This window comes from Tachypleus tridentatus, chromosome 13, assembly GCF_004210375.1.
Source record: "Tachypleus tridentatus isolate NWPU-2018 chromosome 13, ASM421037v1, whole genome shotgun sequence".
Classification (NCBI taxonomy): Eukaryota; Metazoa; Arthropoda; class Merostomata; order Xiphosura; family Limulidae; genus Tachypleus; species Tachypleus tridentatus.
In genome coordinates, this window is record NC_134837.1 from 112,754,548 (window position 1) to 112,779,727 (window position 25,180).

The window sequence follows — 25,180 nt, forward strand, 5'->3', positions numbered from 1 at the left end:
AATGATTAATAGCTCTTATCACATAGGTGGAATGCCACAAAAATTGTAATAGCTATGTAACATTGTCTGCTTTATGCAAATTATTATTCTGTATTCACTGGCACATTATTTAATTAAATAGAAACTTATTTAGTGCATTTCTCCAATTAGTATAAAAAGTAGAGTTAAATGTCACAGACAGCCATGAGTATTAAAAATAAAAGACTAGGGTATGTATTTATTGTTTTCATCTTTATTCTTTATTTATTATGATAAAAGTAATCAAAATCTAGAAATAGGAAAGTTTTTATGTTAGATTAGATTAGTTTATGTCAAATAAATGACAATACCAATATAATAAAATATATTTATGACATATCCTTGTCAGCATCTCTGAGTAACTTGTGGATAATGTAATTTCATAGTGTAATGTGAGACTAAACTAAACTTTTGAACTTTATTTCAGAATATTTAAAGATTATGCAAATAAAATTTAAGGTTTGTGAGATGAAGAAGGGTATTTTTCATCTAAACCTGGAAATCCTTTAGGGTCATTCCATGTCAAAATCATCCAGATTTTGGAAATATTTCCAGGTGACCCCCTCAGAATGCCTTGAAAATTTTGACATGTGCTCATCTACCCATATAATGAAAATTTGCCAAAGATTAGATCAATATCTCTAATAGTTTCTGATTTACAGCTCTGTAAAACTTAATTAATTTTTGTTATTTTTGGCAAATTCATTTTCAGGCAACGTTGGCTGCTTAAAGCTGCAAGAGTAATGGTGCTAGGAGGCTTAAATTTGCTGCACTGACTGAATTAATCTCACAGAATTCAAAAATGGTCTCAAACCAAGTTTATCTCTCTTAGGATTTTCATAGTGAGGCTGTAAAATCACCTGAAAACCCAAAATCGTAAAAAACATTTGTTTATTTAATAAGCCATAGCTCTAAGACTTAATATGAGAAAAAGCTGAATTTTGTTTTCAAATTTTCTATAACATATCAGTTGATAAATCAGCATGCTAATATACAAAAGAAAGACAAACCCAAATACTATGTCTTCCTGTCATATCCTTTAAAACATATAAGCCTTGTAAGATTTACCAAAGGCACTTCCACAAGCTAAACAAACATTATTGTCTATAAATAAACAGTGTAAGTATGTATATCATGTGCATTCTAGTCTATATAAATAAGAACATAAGTATATTTCATTTGCAATACTATGCATCATATACACATATAAATACATTTCATCTTCAAACCTTCATGTTTTTCCCACCCAGGAGGTAACAAGTCATCATCAGTGTCACTTGAAGTATTGCTGGTATCTTCTTGAAGACAGTTACTATGAGACAAAGACTCACAATCCTTCTCAGTGTTTGTTTTCCCTATTTTCTTCCTCATAGGAACTGCATACAGGTCATTATTTACACTTCCCTGGATGTGAGGAATTTCTTTTTCAAATACTTCATCTCTGTCTCCAATCACTCCATGAACTTCTATTCTGTAAAAAAAATATTTTATGAAACAATAAAATAGCTGTTTCAATATCATACAAAAAAGAAAACAGTAGTTTTGAAAAATGGTTAATCCATTCATTACATAAAAAATGGAAACTTGTCGATGATATAATTAGTCCATGATGTATTAGTACAATGAATAAAAAAGGTTCCACTGGAGATAACTTTATGTCAATGTTGCATTGTTTTGTAATTCTGTAAGCCAGAGTAGAAATTAATCTCCATACTTCTTAAAATACATAACAATTATCAAATATGATATCTGAGCAAATCAAAGCAATTGCTATTTTGATTTTCACTGATAGTATCTAACACTTATTTTCAGATTTATTTTGTTCCAACACCATTTTATTGCAGTTATATGTAGTGGAATACACAACAGATTTATTTAGGGATGCACTGATTAAATTGTTTTTGGCCAATTCTGATAGTTGATGAGTATCCAGCCATATCAGCTGATATTAATATTTAGTATTAGTGCAAATAACATACTTTAAGTTACTGGAACAAACTTGGGCACTTTAAACTACCGGAACAAACTCAGGTACTTTAAACTATTGAATTTCTTTGTGAGTGAACTGTTGGAGAGAATCAGAAAATGGTCATCTATGAAAACCAGATGGATTATGAAAAGCACTTAGGAAAAAAATAGTGTGCTTTAGACACAGAAGAATTATAAGAGCTTCTTATTAAATGTAACTTCAGCAAGGCTGTTGTCTACATCACAGTCTTCAGACAGAATATAACTAGACACGGTAATATGTACTGCAGTGAGTATCAAAAAGTTCTGTTTATAAAGTTCACTACACCTCTATACTCTTTATACTATAATACATTACATAGCAGGTGTAGTAAAGCTGAGCCCATCACAGCAGATCAAGTATTGATCTAACAATATTTAAACTATCAAAGATACTACAATTACTAACAGAGTGCTGAAACTTACCTAGTTTCTTGTTTCTTTATATGATTTTCAGAGCTGCTGTCACTTTGGTGTTCAAACGATGGTTCACTTAATTGTAAAGAAGCAGCTTCAAGCCCAAGGTAATAGTCAAGAAAACTGTTTGTCTGCCTCTTAACAGCATGATCATTATCATTAGAATACTTCTTTACATTGTCATTATCGTCCGATGATAATGTAGCAGTGAAGATGTTTGGTGTCTGATCACCAGCAGACGTAGTACTGGAAATCAAGATACTTTAATAAAACTACTCTACAATAGCACAGGTACATGGGAAATCCCTGAACAAAAACTTGCTGGAACAAAGAGCAAAGGTTATAACAGAACTACATGGAATGACATGCAATTTGAAAGTTTGCATCTTATTTCTAAACATTACATCACAAATTCTACCTTGGCACCTACTATAACGTATTATAAAAAAAAAGGAAATGAAACAACAATAAAAAGTGATAAAAGCTTTAGTACCCTTCCCAAAGTCTATTCAGGACTAATAATTTATTTATGACATCATGATGGAAAAGCCTATTCATAAACACACAAGGTTATTAATATTTGTACAAGTTACACATTCTCCATGTTGTTAATCTTGCTACAGTATCGTATAGTTGATGTATTTAACATCTCTACATGTTACATATTCTCAATGTTGTTAATCTTGCTACAATATTGTATAGTTGATGTATTTAACATCTCTACATGTTACATATTCTCCATGTTGTTAATCTTGCTACAATATTGTATAGTTGATGTATTCAACATCTCTACATGTTACATATTCTCCATGTTGTTAATCTTGCTACAATATTGTATAGTTGATGTATTTAACATCTCTACATGTTACATATTATCCATGTTGTTAATCTTGTTACAATATCATATAGCTTATGTACGTAACCTCACTAGAAGTTAATTGATGTTAATCATATTACAAGAATCATATACTTGATATAGTTAATCAACTGCTAAACATAACCAAGTCAGAAGATTACATTCAAACTTCTTACATGTTATTTTCATTATCCGGTTCTAATAAACATTGATTTTCCAAGGCATCTGCAGGGTCAGTGTTTAGATCAACTCCCATGGATTCAATCTTCAGCTGAGCATAGCTTCGTCGGCTCTTTATAGAAGGTTTCCTATTGAGCTTGCATACAGCATCCAAGCTATCATACAGTGGATCATCTTCATCAGAGCCAGAGTCGTCTAAAACCTCCTGATTTCGATTATCATCGGCAGGGTCAAGATGATAGTTTGGATTTGAGAAACTCATTATGTTTTCTAAAAGATAAAAAAAATGGTCATTATTAACATGATGGTTTTTAAAATTGACACATAGCTATATCAAGATCACAAAAGTGAAAATGAAACTTCAACAAACATTAGTGAAACAAGTGTTAAACTTCCTTCATTTTATTTTAGCATTTCTAGAAGTTAAAGTACTCTTCTTGAGACTGGTTTTTGAATGATCATGTGAAAACTAATAAAATCAGAAAATATTTTAAATATTTGACATTATGTGCTAGACATAAAACAATGATCTATTACTTCAAACTAAACAGAATAACAGGATGCTTGAATCATCTGTCTGAAATTAAGGTAGCAAAAATAAGACACATTATCTGAAAGAAGAGTTTTACTAAACTAACCAAAATAATATTAACACTACGCAGCAACCATATAGCAATACTTAAACTGTCATTTAGAACTGTCTAACATTTAACAACATCCCATTGTCACTTAGAATTGTCTTAAAGCAGAGTTTGTATGTTGAAGAAAAAGTTAGATAATTAAAGTAGAGACAATAAATAGAGAGAAGTGTGAGTAATGGGAGCAGGATTTCGAGGTATACATTTGCTAACAATGACTTTTACTAAGTTAATATTGTACAATAAGAGTTAAAAGTAATAAAATGAATTGTGATTAGCCCATTCTATTCAGCAACAAATTTTAGCCCCTGGCTTGTGCATATAAAGAACTATTGAAAAGATGGAAAGCAAAAGCAAAAGAAATAGAGAAGGATATAAAGTTAAAGAGGTCATAGTTATATATGATTCCCTGACAAGGCATGTGGATAAAATAGTCTGTGAGATAAATAGGGAGAAAAAGAATCATATTATGCTACTCAGGAACACAGGTGGAGGATATAACTGACAAAGCAAGAGGTATGATAAAAGGAGCTAGCAGAGAAGCAGTTTTTGTCGTGTATGTAATAGCTAGTGATGTAGAAAAAGGTAGGTCAGAGGGGCTAATTAGTAAGTATACAGGGTGGATAAAGGCATTTAAAAGAAAAGGCCATAACTTACTATTGTCAAGGATACTGTCCAAAATTGATTGATTGATTTAGTGTTTTATGACACAAAGCAGCTAGGCTATCTGCGCCAAATGTCCAGTAAAAAGGTAAAAATAAATTAAATGTAGTAAAATACATAAAAGGAAATGAAGGTAAAACAAAACATCATTGAAAAACAGAAACAGTATAAAATCAATGTTGACACCTAGTCTACAATGTTGAGAGAAAGCAGAGTAAGAGAAGTTGTAAAGGACCTTCTCTTACAATATGGTAATGATCATAACCTGCCAGGAAGACTAACAGGTAAGTACAAGAATCACCGTCAGTCACCTGAAGTTGGCCTTTCCAGTCCTGGTTCCGGGTTATGTTGCCATTATCAAAAGGTAAAATAAGAAAAGTGTTAAAAGACATATAGCAAAATTCTAATAATTAGCCAAACGTCCAGTAAAAAGGTAAAAGTAAAGTAAATGTAGTAAAATTGGTAAAAGGAAACAAAGGTAAAAACAAAACAGCAATTAAAAACAGAAAATGGCATAAAACCAATGTTGACATCCAGTCTACCAAGTTGTAAAGGACTTTCTGTAGCATAATGGTAATGATCATAACCTGCCAGGAAGATTAACAGGTAAGTACAAGAACCACTGTCAGTCACCTGAAGTTGGTCTTTCTAGTCCTGGTTCCGGGTTATGTGTCATTATGGCCAGTACCAAAAGGTAAAGTAAGAAAAGTGTTAAAAGACATGCAGCAAAATTGTAATAACAACTCGCCAGGAAGACTAATGGGTAGTTCAAACAGCAGCAACAGTCACCTGAAGTTAGCCTTTCCAGTCCTCGTGTCGAGTTATTTAATGTTCTGCCATTTTCCAATGTCAAATTGAACTAGAGACATTGAAACTCTGAAAAGGGAACCACAATTAAAAAGGTGTAATGAATAAATATCAAACACTTAAATGAGATTAAAAAGATTAATGGCCATTAAAAAACTAAAAACTTTATCAAGGTGGACAGTGTCACCATCACCAATAACACTATCCAATGTTACAGACAAACCCTGGGACAGAACATGTTCTATGATTGATGTTTCAAGTCGAATTAGGTGGTCCGTGGTGGAGTGCTGTCGTTGGAACCCACACTGGGTGGGTGAGAGGAGGTTGTTTGATTCTAGGAACCAAACAAGACGAGCATTAACCATCCTCTCTAAGGTCTTACAGAGACAGCTCCTCAAAGCAACTGGATGGTAGTTTGAAGGAAACTTTGGATCTTTCCAAGGTTTACAGAAAGGTAAGATAATAGCTGGCACCAGGCATCAGGAAAAACATTCTCCTGCCAGATCCAGTTAAAAACAATTAGAAGAATATCAAAAGAAGCAGGAGAGAGATAATGCAGCATGTCATAGTGTACATCATCAGGACCAACAGATGTACTGCCAGACCGATGAAGGGCCATTTTCAGTTCCACCAGTATAAAGGGACAATTATAGTCAAAGAGACAGTCAGTTCGAAAGGAAAGAGGTGAACGCTCTGCCCGAGTCTTGATGGCCAAGAAGGTGGAGGAACAAGCAGAAGTGCTAGATACCCGGCAAAAGCTTTCACCTAGAGTGTCGGCGATACTCCGAACATCAGCTACCTCTTGGCCATCAGAGAGTAAGGTGCAGAGGGGGACAGAATTGTAGTGCCCACTGACCTTTCGAATCCTGTCCCATATGACCTTGGAACTGGTGGTAGAATATATGCTAGTTGTGAACTTAATCCAAGATTCCTTCTGGCTTTGACGTCTTACCCACCAAGCATGTGCACGGGCCCGTTGGAAAGTGATGAGGCTCGAAAGTGTGGGATATCTACGGAAAGTATCCCAGGCCCGTTTTTGAGCCTTCCGTGCCAAATGGCAAGCAGGATTTCACCACGGATGAGGATATCATGGAAAACGTGTCAAGGTTTTAGGAATACACTGAGCAGCTGCTTGTATAATACATTCAGTTAACCCTGCCACATAATTGTCTATTGATGGCTGATTCATGATGGCAGGATCAAGTTCTGCGAGAGCAGTGAAAGTGGACCAGTCTGCCTGATCCAGCTTCCACCTGGGCATGCGGGTAGGATGGCATCGACCATGGCCAGTCTCTCTCAAAAGTATAGGAAAATAATCACTGCCTAGTGGATTATTGTCAACCCTCCATGAAAAATGGGAAAATAATAAATGGGAGCAAACCAAGAGATCAATAGCTGTAAAGGACTGACTAGGTGCATGAAAATAAGTGGAAGAACCAGTATTGAAAAGAGAAAAATTGTGATCAGAGAGCATACGATCTACATTGCAACCCCTCCTATCAATAACAGCACTTCCCCAGAGGGGATGATGTCCATTAAAGTCCCCCAGGATTAGAAAGGGAGACAACAACTGTTCAACAAGAGCATCAAGGTTCGATTGATCATATTCTCTCAAGGGAACAGGTAGAGAAAACAAACAGTGATGGTATGACCCAAGGAAACACGGATGGCTACGGCCTCCAAGGGGGTGTTGAGTGACAAAGTTTTTCTGAAAGAGAATGTAATATAAGAAAATGGGGTACAGGTGTTGAAGATTGCTGCTCAGAGTCTTCAAGACGTGGTTGTTTACGTATAGACTGTTTTTTCACTATTTTATTTAAATTTTTTGTTGGAGGGGTGGACACATGCTGATCAACCAATAGTGCCACCCCTCCACGTACTCGTCCATCACACAGCCTGTCATTTCTGTACAGAGAAAACTGCTGAATGGTGACTGTATCAGCAGGTTTGAGAAATGTTTCTTGTAAGAAAAGACATACAGGCTGGTAGGAAGCAAACAGTGTTTTGATATCATCCAGATTAGAACATAAACTTCGACAGTTCCATTGTATCAAGGTGGCCATTTGTAATGACTAATAGGTGAATTGGGTGGAGAACCCTTCTGTTTATGACCACGTCTTTTTTCCTTACTGTCCTTAATCGGAGGAGGTCTATCGACCTCCATGGATCCTGCCCTGGGTCAACTGGGCAGGTCTTTGTTGTTGGAAGGGGATTCCAGTGACTGAGGACACGAACAAATGATTGTTTTGCATCGTGGGGTGGGAGAAAAAGATGTATCAGAAGAAATGCCTGTACTTGAAACCGAAGGATGTGGATCTTGAAGTTTGTTGGAATGTATGGGAGGAACAGAGATGGGTGTAGAAGTTGATTCATCAACCTTTTTAACAATGGAGGTCAAAAGGCTTTTCATTTGTTTTGAAAATGATTCTCTTGGAGGTACAGAGAGATCTGCCTGCACTCCCACTGTAGTTGTGGAATGCAGTGCAGCAACATGTGTCCGAGATGGAGTGGCAGACAGCAATTTCCGAGCCTCAGGATAACTAATGTTATGAGTCATTTTCAAACACTGCACCTCTTTTTCCTCCAACCATTTTGGGCAAGAACAAAAGTAGGAAGGGTGGAAACCATTGCAGTTGACACAATGTGGGTCCATGTGACACTCATAGGCATCGTGGTCCTTGCCACCACAATGACCACATGTCAGGGAACCACGACAGGATGTCTTTGAGTGGCCGAACCTCTGACACTGGAAACATCAGAGAGGGTTTGGAATGGAGGGCTGTACCCTGCAAATTAGATAACCTGCCTTGATGGTGGCAGGTGCACATGGTGATGTAAATGTGAAAACGAGAATATTTGTCGGCAGTGTAACTCCATCTTTGCAAGTGGAAATGTGCCTCACTGCAGAAACTCCTTGAATGGAGAGACCAGCGAGAATCTCTGACTCAGGGACGTTCTTCAAATCCCTCTCAACAATAACTCCTCGTGATGAATTCAAGGTAGCATGAGGGATAACCTCAATAGGTACATCCCCAATTGCCTTTGAATTCAAGAGGAGTTCACTGTGTTGAGATGTGGATGTTTCAACCAATATGTTTCCAGATCGAAGCTTCTTTACTGACTTTGGAGAGTCAGCAAGTCCCTCTAGTCCCTTCTGAATAAAAAAGGGGGACATCTGCCCTGAAAGTTTTTCTGAAAGAGAATGTAATATAAGAAAATGGGGTACAGGTGTTGAAGATTGCTGCTCAGAGTCTTCAAGACGTGGTTGTTTACCTATAGACTGTTTTTTCACTATTTTATTTAAATTATTTGTTGGAGGATCTATAGGAAAAAAGGAAAATTTCAGTACCCACTGACCCCACCCACCATGGAGCCCTACAAGGGGATGCACTACAATGTCATGCAAGGACATTGCAGCAACACCAGGGTTTCGTGAGCACTATACCCAAACACCAGCATCAGACACAGTGTCCACAACACCCGTTGAGAACTTCCAACACTGGTACTTGGTTGACTCTAGCCCAAGCGGACCAGCCGATTGACCCAAGGGGGCCCACCCATAGGCCGCTTGTCTGCAGAAATTCAAGGCCAAAGTGGTGTGTTAGTGTTGGACCCCTCAACCACCAGGATCCTCTCCTCCCCTTCACAGGTTGCCATGCACAGCAAACACGTGGGTGGATGTTTAGATCCCAGAGGAGGTAAACTGAAAGAACAGAACCTTCCCTGGGAGGTCCCCTCACCAAGAACAGGAATCCACACCAAGGGGTGTAAATGTGACAATATTCTTTTACAGTACGAACTGTACAACGTTATTAAACATTTCACTCTTGATAATTTTGAAGTGGGGACGAAATAAACAACTCTGTTTACAAAAAACAATAATATAACAGTAATAATATAATATAACAATAATATAATACACATCACTTGATGGATTAAAACTTTCGTTTTTTAATACTAGTTATAAATAATGTTAAACGTCAGAATTGTTGGCAGTTTGTGTAAACATACTGATGTGGCACATAGGTATGATTTTATAGTTTACGTAATCAAATTACATTGAAGACTATGTTTTCCCTGAGTAATATCTATATTATAAAAAGTAATTATATAGAATTGAATAACTGATATTTACTATTACTGGTGTTGTTCTTGTGTGAAATGAACTTCATTTACATTAACATTTTAAGGAGGAAACATTTGTCATATGAAGATGAGAATAACGAAATGTGTTGTTATTTATTGTGGAAAACACTTTTTCTGACTGAGTTTAATAAAATATCTGTAGGTCTTTATTAAAATAGATTGGTTTGTCAGTTCTTTAAATGTAGAACAAAAATTCTTTAACTTTGGAAGACAAAATGCATGAACTGTATGAATAAAACTGAAAGATCAGTTGGTGTACATAAACAGGTATTGGTTCTTACCTTTCTACGAGTAGCTAGACTGACAAGGTGAACAAGACATGCACCTATACTCTTAATAGTTATGGGAAATATAGCAGCTAGACTGACAAGGTGAACAAGTTGTGCACCTATACTCTTAATAGTTATGGGAAATATAGCAGCTAGACTGACAAGGTGAACAAGACGTGCACCTATACTCTTAATAGTTATGGGAAATAAAGTAGCTAGACTGACAAGGTGAACAAGACGTGCAACTATACTCTTAATAGTTATGGGAAATGAAGCAGCCAGACTGACAAGGTGAACAAGATGTGCACTACACTCTTAATAGTTATGGGAAATGAAGCAGCCAGACTGACAAGGTGAACAAGATGTGCACTACACTCTTAATAGTTATGGGAAATGAAGTAGCTAGACTGACAAGGTGAACAAGATGTGCACTACACTCTTAATAGTTATGGGAAATGAAGTAGCTAGACTGACAGGGTGAACAAGATGTGCACTACACTCTTAATAGTTATGGGAAATGAAGCAGCCAGACTGACAAGGTGAACAAGATGTGCACTACACTCTTAATAGTTATGGGAAATAAAGTAGCTAGACTGACAAGGTGAACAAGACGTGCACCTATACTCTTAATAGTTATGGGAAATGAAGCAGCCAGACTGACAAGGTGAACAAGATGTGCACTTCACTCTTAATAGTTATGGGAAATGAAGTTGCTAAACTGACAAGGTGAACAAGACGTGCACTACACTCTTAATAGTTATGGGAAATGAAGTAGCTAGACTGACAAGGTGAACAAGACGTGCACTACACTCTTAATAGTTATGGGAAATGAAGTAGCTAGACTGACAAGGTGAACAAGGCATGCACCTATACTCTTAATAGTTATGGGAAATGAAGTAGCTAAACTGACAAGATGAACAAGATGTGCACTACACTCTTAATAGTTATGGGAAATGAAGCAGCCAGACTGACAAGGTGAACAAGACGTGCACCTATACTCTTAATAGTTATGGGAAATAAAGTAGCTAGACTGACAAGGTGAACAAGACGTGCAACTATACTCTTAATAGTTATGGGAAATGAAGCAGCCAGACTGACAAGGTGAACAAGATGTGCACTACACTCTTAATAGTTATGGGAAATGAAGCAGCCAGACTGACAAGGTGAACAAGATGTGCACTACACTCTTAATAGTTATGGGAAATGAAGTAGCTAGACTGACAAGGTGAACAAGATGTGCACTACACTCTTAATAGTTATGGGAAATGAAGTAGCTAGACTGACAGGGTGAACAAGATGTGCACTACACTCTTAATAGTTATGGGAAATGAAGCAGCCAGACTGACAAGGTGAACAAGATGTGCACTACACTCTTAATAGTTATGGGAAATAAAGTAGCTAGACTGACAAGGTGAACAAGACGCACCTATACCTTAATAGTTATGGGAAATGAAGCAGCCAGACTGACAAGGTGAACAAGATGTGCACTTCACTCTTAATAGTTATGGGAAATGAAGTTGCTAGACTGACAAGGTGAACAAGACGTGCACTACACTCTTAATAGTTATGGGAAATGAAGTAGCTAGACTGACAAGGTGAACAAGACGTGCACTACACTCTTAATAGTTATGGGAAATGAAGTAGCTAGACTGACAAGGTGAACAAGGCATTCACCTATACTCTTAATAGTTATGGGAAATGAAGTAGCTAGACTGACAAGATGAACAAGATGTGCACTACACTCTTAATAGTTATGGGAAATGAAGCAGCCAGACTGACAAGGTGAACAAGACATGCACTACACTCTTAATAGTTATGGGAAATGAAGCAGCCAGACTGACAAGGTGAACAAGATGTGCACTACACTCTTAATAGTTATGGGAAATGAAGCAGCCAGACTGACAAGGTGAACAAGATGTGCACTACACTCTTAATAGTTATGGGAAATGAAGTAGCTAGACTGACAAGGTGAACAAGATGTGCACTACACTCTTAATAGTTATGGGAAATGAAGTAGCTAGACTGACAGGGTGAACAAGATGTGCACTACACTCTTAATAGTTATGGGAAATAAAGTAGCTAGACTGACAAGGTGAACAAGACATGCACTACACTCTTAATAGTTATGGGAAATGAAGTAGCCAAACTGACAAGGTGAACAAGATGTGCACTACACTCTTAATAGTTATGGGAAATAAAGTAGCTAGACTGACAAGGTGAACAAGATGTGCACCTATACTTCAACAGCTATGATAAACTAAAGGTAGCTACATCAACAAGATGAACATCCAAGAAGCTCAACTAACTACCAGATAAATAGCCAAGAGGTTTATCTCCCTATTAAATGAACAGCCAAAAAGCTCAACTGACTATTAGATAAGTAGCCAAGGAGCTAGAGTGATAGTGTGTGAAACAGATCTAATAGAATACAATAGTATTTTCAGTTTCCTAATTGTCTATTACAGTTTTTACATGCCTTTTCCCCAACATACAAGTTCAAACATATGATGTACGTGCAAACAGAAAATAAAAACAGTAACTGTGCATCACTCTGGAGGTCAAGTACTTGTGAGCGTGATTATGACTGAAATAATAAAATGGTTAAATTGGAAACAAGTCAGGTACTGTAGGTGCGTCTGGAAAGCATGAACTGAAATTGCTATACATTACAAATAATGTGAACACATCCAGTGAGCATTAACAAGGCCTAAAGGATCACACAAGTTAGGCTTATTGGAGAGTGCCTAATACCTCCCCCTAAAAAAAACAAACAAACCGGGATTTAGTTTTAAAGAAAAAAAATCACAAACTGTAACGTTCGAGGATGTTAGTGTCATGGTAATTTATTAGTTACAATTATAATAGAATACAAATTACAAAGACTAAACACGTATTACTTTAATATGATTTTGACGTCATCGTATGGGGAAGAAATGTCCATGGCAGAGTAAGACTGATGAATTGGAAGCGAAACGTTAGATTTTTATACTCCAACAAACTGTCCCCCGCTAGTACAGCGGTATGTCTCCGGATTTACAACGCTAAAATCAGGGGTTCGATTCCCCTCGGTGGGCTGAGCAGATAGCACGATGTGGCTTTGCTATAAGAAAAACACACAAACACACTCCAAAAAACTTTCCAGGCCACAGTTAACACCTACCTATCTACCAACGCTACAGTATAACTACTACAACCCTAGTGTTGGCTACAGTAAAAGCTGCATTTCAGTATGTAGGTCACACCGATTCAAACATTTCAGGGTTCATCCAAAGGTTGGAGCAAACGTAGAGGGGAGGAATACGGAAAAAAATTGTGTCGCAACAATAAGGCTTAAAACAAGAGTATGACTAAAATTAATATCGTGTATCGAATACTATTGTACGTTATCACACATATCTTAGACATTTAAAAATGTGATAAATGTAAGTCACAATGAGTTTTATTATCGTTGTGCATAATTCTTAATTTAAATTACAAATGTTAATAAAATACCAGTATATAAAAATGCTTTTACATTTGTTAATCACGTTTCTCTACCAAGAACAAAATATGTTCGACCAACGGTTGTTTTGGTAATAAAGTTACATATAATAAAAGCTACTTTTATCCTTTAACAATATTTTATATTTATCCAACGTTTCGTTAAAGGAACTTCATCAGGGAAAGTATTACGAGAAGTAATTCCTATGACACTAGCCTTAATGAAGCCGCAATGGCGAAACGTTGGTTAGAACAAGCAATTTATTACTATCACCTCAGGGCCAAATTCCTTTGTTTTTATATTTTAAATCTAAAATTTCTAAACCTCTCCACTTCGCACTACAGAAATCAAGATTCATTTTCGCAAAATATAATGTCATATTCTAATGTAAAACAGTTGTCGATATATAACCGCTTTCAAATTATGTGCTTTATAACTGTTCATTTTCAAATATTTGTGACACTTCTCGCGACCCAAAGGGTGCTTACGTAAAGTCATTGAGAAAAAGAGGAAGAAAACGTGTTTTAAATAAACTTTTAGAGATTAAATATATTATATATGAACGGATATCATTTAACTTGCCAATCCAGTATTTCAAGGTATGCGTTAAAAGTTTAATTCCAGACCCAAGTCAGGTCAATGAACTTACATGTGGGAGATGAGTACACGCTTGACAACCAAAAACACGGAAACTGTTGTTCAGTCAAGTGTTATTTCGAAAATAAACAACGAATTACGTAGCGATGGCATTATAGTTTAGTAACACAACTCCATCTGTTCACTGCACCTTCTACTGATAATATACACTGTTCTCTTGAAATAACGCCAAAGACGTGAACTGAAAAGCCGTTAAATAAAATGTTATTAATATATATGGACAACACGTGTGGTTACGTTTGAAAACAGCTGGTTGCCATTTGGATAAGCAGGTAATCTTGGGATGTCAATTCACGTGAACTGCACACAGTGGCGTTTCCTTTCTTCTGAATCATACTGAAATCAGTTTAAAAAAATAAATAATAATGCTGTTCATCGTTTTACGTACAGTAGTTCACACTATAACAGTTGTTATTCATGGAAATGGTGATATATTATCTAACACTACTGTCGTATCCCAGTCGACCCTGGCATTAATTGAAAGACCTCTTCAGCATTGGATATGGCAGCTGTGGTGTAGTTGACATATTATAACATACCAGTAGAAAGTTTCAAAATTCTACAAAATATATGTATTTGTGGCATTTCACTCAACTCACATTCTTATCTAACCACAGAAAATCGAATATCTGATTACTAATATGTACTAAAGTAGTTATTTCAAAACTAATTAGTTATTAATGTTTTTACATTTGTTAAAATTCTCAGACCTAAACAGAACGCTGAATTTGTAAAGAGAAAACAAACTGCACAGTCAACCACTTGGAAACTCAAAAACGAAAAGTTCAGACATGCTTATTGCACGAGTATTTTATTTAAACTATAGAAATGTAACATTTCCATGAGTACGAAACGACAGAAACTGATATGAAAATCAGCTTTTAAAAATTAATTTTGATGCTACTTTATTAGATGAAAATAATTTCAATAGTATGAAGTATGTAAAGTTTTATAGTTTAAAGTTTAACAACACGTATATCCATAAGAGTAGTTCTTAGTAGGGCTTACTAGTTTTTTATTTCCTGTACTACGTTTTCTATTTTTATATTCATACGCAGAGAAAGAATAAATATTATTCCGTTAGTAGAATGTGTAGACATATATAAAGTTGTGCTATTTCAAGTCACTGTTTAAAACTAAGATCTGTGGAACTCATACTTCGAAAGTCGTTCACAAAACTTACTTGTACACAACACCTTCCGACATAAATTGTTAACCATTCTAATGACCGTATCCTGGGTATAGCGAACCGTGAGACCAAAATCGGGTCAGCTAAGTTCAACAGGGACGAACACAAATACGTTTTCACAAATGACATTACTGACTGATTATTCTATACTTTCACTCGTAAGTTCTTGGAATTATAGGATAATAATCGTGTAACTATGTTGTGAGCCTGAGTCAAAACACATTTACGGTGAACGTTAAATATCTCTGTATTGTGTTGGTTTTTCTATGTTCGTCAGATAATATTAAGTAAAATAATGGAAAGTCCAATCTATCGTTAACGATAATCAAAACTCTTTTTTTATTTATATTCCTCGGTTAGCGCAGCCAACGTTCACAAATAAACAACGCCTCGACCAGAAATCCTACTTACTTGGTAATTTATTTGGTTGAAACACAAACTCGTATTGACATGACTGACAAGGAGCAAAGAAAGAAATGCACAGATTTTAACCAAATTCGCTTTTTTATATGTGGCTCACTTTTCCTGAACTTCATTAAAGCTGTAGGCAGAAAAGCCACGTCCACCACACTGTGTTAATCTTCCACCCAAATAAACAATAGTTATCGAGAAATAACTAGAAAATTATAACTAATATTACACAAAGTACACAAACCTACTAAACCACAAACTGAGTGTTTATGTATATTATAAACTGCATACCCAGTAAAAGATACCAATTAAAATCGTGGGGAAAGACAAAACAGAAAAATAAAATACAAGCAGGATGAGTCACATGGGACTGTATTACAAACAGCATGTGGCTTCCACGGTTTGTAGATGTTTATTGTGGTACGTAGAACAGGTTTGTATCAGGTTAAACGAAAGCCAAAAGTAATAAATGGTCTCTACAGAAAGAAACTTTGCTGACGTGATGGCGAAAACATGCAGATCAAGAAAAAAAAGAGGCCTAATCTAAAGCTTATCGGCAAAAAATATACGTTCCTGACGATTTTTTAAAGTTTTATTTCTCCTTGCCTGAGTCGCTTACAACAGAAGCAAGGAGTATAAATAGCATCTTCTTTCTAGGGAAGGATGATAGATTGAACTATAATCATTAAACCGACAGGAATCGCGTCCAGGGTTAATCTAAAGCCGTTATGTATGTATCTCTTTACAGTACGCTAGTCTACTGTTTTTATAACTCTCTAAAGGACACACCCATCCAAACCGTTGTGTAACACTATTTTTGTTAGATACACATCCAAACTCACATTTAATGCTGTATTTTTGTTAGATATTCAAACTCTTACTTAACGCTGCACTTCTGTTAGACGCAATTCAAACTTTTAGTTAACGCTGCACTTCTGTTAGACGCAATTCAAACTCTTAGTTAACGCTGCACTTCTGTTAGACGCAATTCAAACTCTTAGTTAACGCTGCACTTCTGTTATACACTTTTAAACTCATACTGAGTATTGTTAGACAATTAAGTTATACTTAACGGTAGTTCTGTAAGATAACAATAAAAACAAAAAATGTGCACATGATCACAGATGTGAAATTAAAATTAGTTCTTGTGCTTTATTGTCTGTTGTCGTGCAATTAAACAAAATATTTCATCACTTTCATAATGATAATTTTTAAGCCTGGGCTACCAGAACAGATCCAATGTTTTTTATAGTTTAAAATAAATAGCAGAAACTATAAATGTGCCTTTTCTTTTCTAAACAAAACTTAGTTCTGCTTTAAATTTTATAGAAAGAGCACATATATAAATTTCAATAAATTTAGTTCAAACCACTAGCTTTCAATTTTCTGTTGTTAATTTTATGACACCCAACTTGGTTATTGCTAATTTAAGTCCACACCTCAGAACACCATAAAGTCATTCAAACAACACTCCAGTATATTAATTCTTAGTTAGTGTTATGTCTTATATCAAGAAGAGGGAATGAATCAATCTCCAAAACTTATGATTCTCAGATGTATTGGATGTAGCAGATATAGTGTATCTACATAAATATAACAGTACTGTTTTCTACCCTTATAACTACTTCATAGGATATGGATAGATCTTCACCAAAATTGGTGTCAAAGTTCATTAGGTCCAAAAAAATTTTCAGCTTTGCATTTTGTGGATTTTTTACCACTATTTTGACCCATGTAGATCAATCATAACTAGACATGATATGGAGGTTTGTCGAGCCCATGCAGAAATATGTATAAATTTGTATTTTTTATGAGTGTTATTTTACAGCTATATGTAAGGAAAGCAACTTTTCATGTCCTAAGACAACTTATCATTAATCATGAATTTAGATAACTTCAGTCCATGGGACAAGTACTTCAGCTACTTTCACTTATTTATATACATTCTTCTTTACGGAACTATTCTGAACCAGAAGAATCTAACTGACCAACAAAAAGTCAAATATCTATGACTGTAATAAAGAAGTTTCTAACAAAATTCATCATGTCACTGTAATACTGGCCAACTTGCACATACAAACTAAAGTTAGAATCAGTTCTTCAGTATCTTCATCTGGGGGAAAAAATTGGATTTATTAATCACATAATTCTGACATTTTCTACATATCCAGTGGATGACATTTTGAATTAAACTATAATCCAATCACTCGATTACTCTTGGCACTGAGACAAAAAATCATTTTGATCATAAAACTAATTACCAGGTCAATTGGGTTGAGAAAATTTTCACTCCTCCACATAAAAAATTTTCTCAACCCATATATATATATATAAATTTCTCCACAAGTGGGTTTTCTCGACATCACTGATAATTTCCAGTTCATATTTAAGACAGTTTCCACATTACCTGTAATACTTGTAGAACAATACACAAATAAGATGTACAGTTACTTGACAAACTTAGTGTTATTACCCTTAGTCTTGTAAAAATTCATCATGCTTTCAAAACTGTATAGCAATGTTGTATGAATTACTAATACTCAGTAGGTTGTGTCATGAAAGCTGCAAACTACAAATCATAGTCTTTAAATTTGGTGTGGCAATTCAATTTCATATTAAAGACACCTGTTCACTCATGCTAATGTTACCCACAAATGGACACCACTTATACACTGTATTAGGCCACGTTTATTAAATAAATTATTCAGTTCTTTTATTTATCATATATTTTTTACTATTAACTAGATCAAACACAACATTACACAGCAAAGCTCAAAGTAAAGCATCACTTTTGGGTATGTTAGAAATCACTATACATTTTCCATACATAAATTGGGGTTTGGCAGAAAATATATTACATTTAAATACAGAAAAGAACCCAATACTTATAAATACAAAATCTGCACAAATTTACAGTTGCAACACACAATGGCTTGTTTCAAATACGATATCCATGAACATAAAATAATCAGGAGAGTTAAACAAGGACTACTTTATTAATACACAATAATAAAAATATGCTTCACTTCAACATTTTAAATATTTAAATCACAAAAAACTTCACTAATAACACAAGTCTGGGATGGTTTCATTGTCTTGGAATATTTACATGTTCGATAGTAAATCCTATACACTGAATCCAAAAATGATTTCAATTTTCCTCCTCACATATAAAGTTTTAACAAAATGTCATCATACAAAAACATCAAAAAAGACAACACAGATTATCAAGACTAAAATACTTAGTTTTCACAAAAAAAATCAAGATGAAACAGGATACATATTCATTTCCCATCAATGTTCTTCCCTTCAGATTGTTTCTTTTCAATACACATAATATTATAAAATGTTCACTCTCATATACAATTAATAATTTGATCTAGAAAAGTTTTATTTCTTCCAAATTAGTAAAAACTCCCTACTTGATAGAAGAAAAATGAATATTATTTTGAAATCACTGCAGCTGAATTATGGAAAATATGCTATTAAACCCAAAAGAACTATTATGAACTTTAAAATTCACAAGCCTAAGCTATTTACCAGCAAAAAACATTAATATTGCTAGACAACCTTCGACACAGAGAACTTGACTAATAATGATACCTATTAAAACATTAATATTGCTAGACAACCTTCAACACAGAGAACTTGACTAATAATGATACCAATTAAAAACATTAATACTGCTAGACAACCTTCGACACAGAGAACTTGACTAATAATGATACCTATTAAAACATTAATATTGCTAGACAACCTTCAACACAGAGAACTTGACTAATAATGATACCAATTAAAAACATTAATACTGCTAGACAACCTTCGACACAGAGAACTTGACTAATAATGATACCAATTAAAAACATTAATAATGCTAGACAATCTTCCATCAAAGAGAACTTGACTAATAATGATACCAATTAAAATATGTTAAATGCCATAGTAAACTAGAGATAGAAATATCAGTGATTAGTTGGTTTGATATTGTAATAAAGGGATAGAATCATTAGTGATCACTTGGTTAGATGCTGTAATAAACTAGAGATAGAAATATCAGTGATTAGTTGATTAGATTTGACAGTAGACAAATTTCAATGTACTGCTACACTTTCAGTGAGAAATAGGCATATACAGCTTTTTATTTTTACTTTACACATTATAAGCTATATCAGAAAAGCCTAATTACCTAAAACACAGAATTCCTGACTAGATCACACTATAGAAAATTGTAAAGCTATTCAAAGCTTAATTATAAGTAAATAGGTAGCAGCTCACAACAAGCAGAATGTATCTGCTACAGCATCTTTTCATGGTATTTACTAGCTTGAGAAGAGTACCAAGCATACTACAGAGATGTGATGGCCAGGCTGGTCACATTTTGTACAATGATCCAGAAGAAATACTAAGACTGGTTACTTTTGTTATATGGATCTAATTGTAATACTCATTGACCAAACTGATCATGTTTCTTACAGAAATTTAATGGTAATACTAACTGACGCAAGTGATCATCCGTGATAATGTAAAAACCCACTCGTAGAGAAATATACATACGTAAAAACAGCTGGTCGAAAAGTTGTTCGCTCCTCTACGTAGGAGTTTTCTCTATCCATACCAGCCATTTTTACATATACAAAATGATCATGTTTCTAACATGGATCTAACAGTAAAACTAATTGTCCAAACTGATCACATTTCTTACAAGGATCTAATGGTAATACTAACTGGCCAAACTGGTCTCTCGTTGTATAAGAATCTAATAGTAATATTCCCAGACCAAACTGTTTTGCATTCGGATATATGCAAATAAGTTCTCTTAACACTTGAAATATTGTACACAAGTATGCAGGATAATACAGTGGTTACTAAGTGCCCAGTCAAATTCTAGACTTGTAATCACCTGTATTTATACAATAACAGATTTTATCAATAAATGGATTATTCTCTCTGTCTGGATATTTATTATAACAGTACATTACATTAAACAAAACTCTTGAAGGAAATTTTTGTAATTACCTGTTTCTTAAAAACCATTAAAAAAGAAAACAACAACAAAAGGTCTGAAAATAAAACAAAGAATGAAGACAGAAAAGGAAAAAAAGCCATTTGTCTACACATACATAAAAGAATTATAAATCCATTCCTTGTATTTAATACACAAAAAACACACACACACACACACACACATATACTGATTGTTAACCTGGAAACAATATTGCCTGACTGATACCAAGCTGGTTTTAGTGCTCCACCCATAAGACACACCTCCCTTTTCTTGTTTTCTTATAATTTACGAAAATTATTAATGCAGTTTCTCTAATAACTTTTTGTTAACATTTACTGTTTTAGAAATTCCTGTATAATCATACAAAATACAGCAGATCTGAAGCTTCAATAGGCTTTGGTAAAACACGAATACAGAATCCAAGATTTAAGCTGTTACAAAAGCATAAAAATCTCATACCCACTATAGCCTAACATTATATAAGTGAATCAATTACTTCAGTGTAATAAATAGGAGGCATTATATGCAAAAATAAATTGTTGGTACTTCAAATAATACGTTGTGGAATCAAGATTTACTTTATTTGATACCACAGAAATATGTTTAATTAGTGGCATCCATGAACTACCGAGTAGTTGGCTGTTGTTTTGATTAATGACTGCTGATGTTCCACTATCTTGTGCTTGGTAATAGCTTCCTTTGATCATAAAGAACTTGACTAATAATGATACCAGTGAAAAACATTAATACTGTCAGACAACCTTTGGTGTTTTCTCTTCTGTATATTATTGTATACTTAAACCGAGTGCTATAAACCATGTTCTGGGAACTAGGGACTTTTACCTTTCTAAAACTGTCTTGTGGTGTAGAAGGACTTCCAGTGATGTTAAGTTTATTCATTACCCTTCAAAGTTTTTCTACTAGACATTGAATGTATGGAAGTAATGGATTTTTCCTTTCATTGTGATTATCAGTTGCTGATTCATTACTAGTTCTGACAGGTGAGCTACATGATGAATCATTTAATGTAGATAACTGCTATTCCAGGAAATACTATTGTTATCTAAATGTGACAAGAACAAGAAAAAAAAACAAATAAGCATACAGTGACATGGACAGAGGGCAGTAGATATTTATATTGGCTGCAGAATGATGAAAATCAAAATAGCATTAAGAATGGATGGTAGATACAGAAACCAACAGTAGAGTAACATATCTGTACGCAACTTGTAGGTAAAACACTATTACTAGCTCTTATCATTATACAATAGACTGATTAAAAACTATACGCTTGGAAGTAGACTTTGTTTTACACATTGTACAATATGGTGTGAGACCAAGAAATTCAAATATATATTGATTGTTATAAGTTATTTACCTCTGTGAAGCCACATTGTCAGTGATAGAAGAATGAACAATAGCATATTAAATAAATTCATTAAATACAATGAAGAAATATCATGCAGTAATAACTGTATTGTTTTGGAAGAATTGTTACATGCTTGACTGCTCATTTCAATTATGAAAATTAATGAGGACAGAAAAGCAGTAACATGCAGCACAGAGGGCAGACTCAGTCCATTCTGAAGTATTCAAGGAAGTCTATTCCCTGAGGACATAGTACTTTACATGTAGCAGTTAACTAAGCAGTTACCTCTTTTTTACAGGAAGGTTGTGCCACACTTAATTTTGATAACAACCAAACCAACATATTTGAACAACAAGCTTGGAAAAAAGCTAGAAAATGTGTTTATATTAATATTTTGTTAATAAACTAAGAAATGAACACTTACAGAGAAACATTTTTTATTAATTTTTTTCTTGCTAGAAGCATAATACAACTGCATGAAGTAATTCTCAAAGATGTTTCTAACTACACAGATAACTACACATTTTACAGCTTTAAGATTACAACTTCACACTGTCTTACATAGACGGCTTTGATTATGAACTCAGACAATAAGATATCTACACATTTGACAAGATTTATTGAAAATTTCTTTGGATTCTATACCTTAATGATGGTTGAGGTTTTAAATAAAAATGTGTCAATGTTCTTTAAATAATACTTATACAAGGTATAAGGTTGTTTGTTTTTAATCTTGTAGTTTTGCTCCTAACTAACCTAAACATCTTCAATGAATGATTAGAAGGTTAATAAAACTAATAAAGAGAAATGATCTGTATTTGATAGATGATAAGTTTATATGAAACTTGTTAGCTAATAAACAAACATTCATATTTCACTATACCTAACATTCTCCTTTTATTTATATACATACTACAGCATAATAAAATTATCCAAAGTTTCAAAATATTATTGTTTGCATTTAGCTAATTACCAGGTTAGCCTAGAAATGAAACTCAATTTCAGGTATTTAAGTTTTTGATTGTTAAATTTGAGTATTACATTGTCAGTAGAGATGCTAGAGAGAATATAAGAAAGTTTTATATTTCAAACAATGTGACTGTAAGCTGATGTGAGTAGTAGTGGATCCTAGCACTCAACAGAATCTCAAAAAGGAATCCAATTTCCTGGAAAATAAACATTGGGTTTAAAATGTTTACTTTTCTCAAAGAAGGGTGTGCAAGTACAGCCTTAAAAGACCAATTTTTCCTTGTTGCCTATAGTACATGTTATGTAAATGAGCATTTATTAACATTAAGCTTAATAACAACATTCAAAGTTTAGAGAATATATGTAGCTTAAAGCTGTAAGGAAAGCCTAACCAAAAAATCAGATAATTAAAAAAATATCAACTTACCCCATTCTCTAACACTTGAATGTATCACATTACATCAAATAATGCATAAAATTTCAAAAGGATATTTCAAAACAATCCTATAATTTTCTCAATCACTGTCAATTTACACAGATTTATCAGTAGCTTAAGACTTGACCTTCAAAAAGGGTGTCAAGTAAGGCTAGGAAACAATGTTTTAGCATTATTCTTAGCTAGAGTCAATTTATATGTAATAACTTTTATTTTAACTGTGATTTCTTTTATTTAAGTGGATTGCTTGGATATGATAAATTGAACAATATTATTCACTAAAAAAATATTAAGCCACATTAAAAACTCCAGAAAATATCACTGTTGCTACCATACACTGAATCTTATAAGGCTTAGCTAATATCATGTCACAGAAGAAAATTGACACAACTTTCAAATAAATATAATTTAAATTTCCAGGATTTAAAATCAAGCTCTATAAAGTTATCACACATGTAGTTTGTTTGCAAGTTTTTTAAACATAAAACTAAATTCCATTGTTCTCCTCAGCAAAAATCACATCTTATTTTCTCACAAAGCCATAAGCTATTTCTCCCACCACTTAATTTACTTCAAACTGACACAGTTCAATGGTTTTCAAATCTTATAAAGCCATGAAACCCTCTTATTACAATTATTTTCCACTGAACCCCCCAACCTTTAAAGTCAAGTCTAGTCTAGACAACTGTGAAGAAATTCTTAACAGATAGTTTTGTCAGTAGACAAAACAAAATATGCTGAATATTAATTGACTCATGATTTAACAAAAAAAAAGCATTTGGGCACCAATAGATTAACACTGAAAAATTGAAATGAACTGATATTACACATTCTCTTTGTGGGGCCTGATGACCCTTCATGGAACACAATTTGAAAGCCACTGATGTGTGTTATAAACCTACTTTATCCAATGAGATTTAAACTTTGTATCAAAATCAAACTTCACAAGTTGTTGTTCCTACCCTTTATTGACCTGACTTTAAAGCATTACAGAGGACTATAATAATGAACTATTAGAGTACAAAAAAACACACACAAGGGAAACCAGACTTTATTTTTTAGCAAATAAAAACCTATACTCTGAGATAGGTAGAAAAAGTCTACAAAAATCAGCAAGTGTATGTTCACATCAAAACCCATTTGATTTGTGCAGAAAAGTAAATATAATCATTTTATATAATTACAAAATAGATGGGGGAAGTACTACCTCCACCCCTCTTACCTCCTCTTACATATCCAACTGAAATTTTGCTAAATCAAGCTTGACCAACAAAGAGACAGAAAAGTGCAGTCAAGTACTGGTATTTCTTAGTTATTAATAAAAGTGTGTAGTCTCTCTTGGATAATGATAACTCAAAATCTTGCACATATTTTTAATTAGTATTACCTGTATGCAGCAATTTCATCAATTAATGCCACATAATTCATCACTTAATCAAGATCACCATTAAATTTATTAATAATGGGAAAAATATTCATCTAGCTGAAGTTAGTGTTTATGATTATTACTATTTTGAATTATTAAAACAGTCAATTATTGAAATTACAACCATTATAACTCACTAATCAAAACAATTTGTTCTGGTTATTACTATTCTTGATCATCCAAGTAATCAAAATATTGTCATTATGTTGGTTTGTTATTAAGAACAAAGCTATTCT

General features: G+C 34.1%; 1 protein-coding gene across 6 annotated transcripts in view; it reads right to left on the reverse strand.

The window, feature by feature from the left end:
* The window catches only part of LOC143240977 (protein Fe65 homolog), a 69,623-nt gene that overhangs the window by 38,719 nt on the left and 5,724 nt on the right, over window positions 1-25,180 (reverse strand). For 4 of the 6 annotated variants that reach the window (XM_076484329.1, XM_076484326.1, XM_076484331.1 and 1 more), the window contains exons 2-4: window positions 3,475-3,748; window positions 2,452-2,688; window positions 1,248-1,489 (exon numbers count right to left, since the gene is read on the reverse strand). In XM_076484329.1, coding sequence (XP_076340444.1) covers window positions 1,248-1,489; window positions 2,452-2,688; window positions 3,475-3,740 — 745 coding nt within the window. In that variant the 5' untranslated portion in view covers window positions 3,741-3,748. Of the gene's footprint in view, window positions 1-1,247; window positions 1,490-2,451; window positions 2,689-3,474; window positions 3,749-14,131; window positions 14,321-25,180 lie in introns of all 6 variants that reach the window. The other 2 variants (XM_076484327.1, XM_076484330.1) reach the window with 1 other exon arrangement.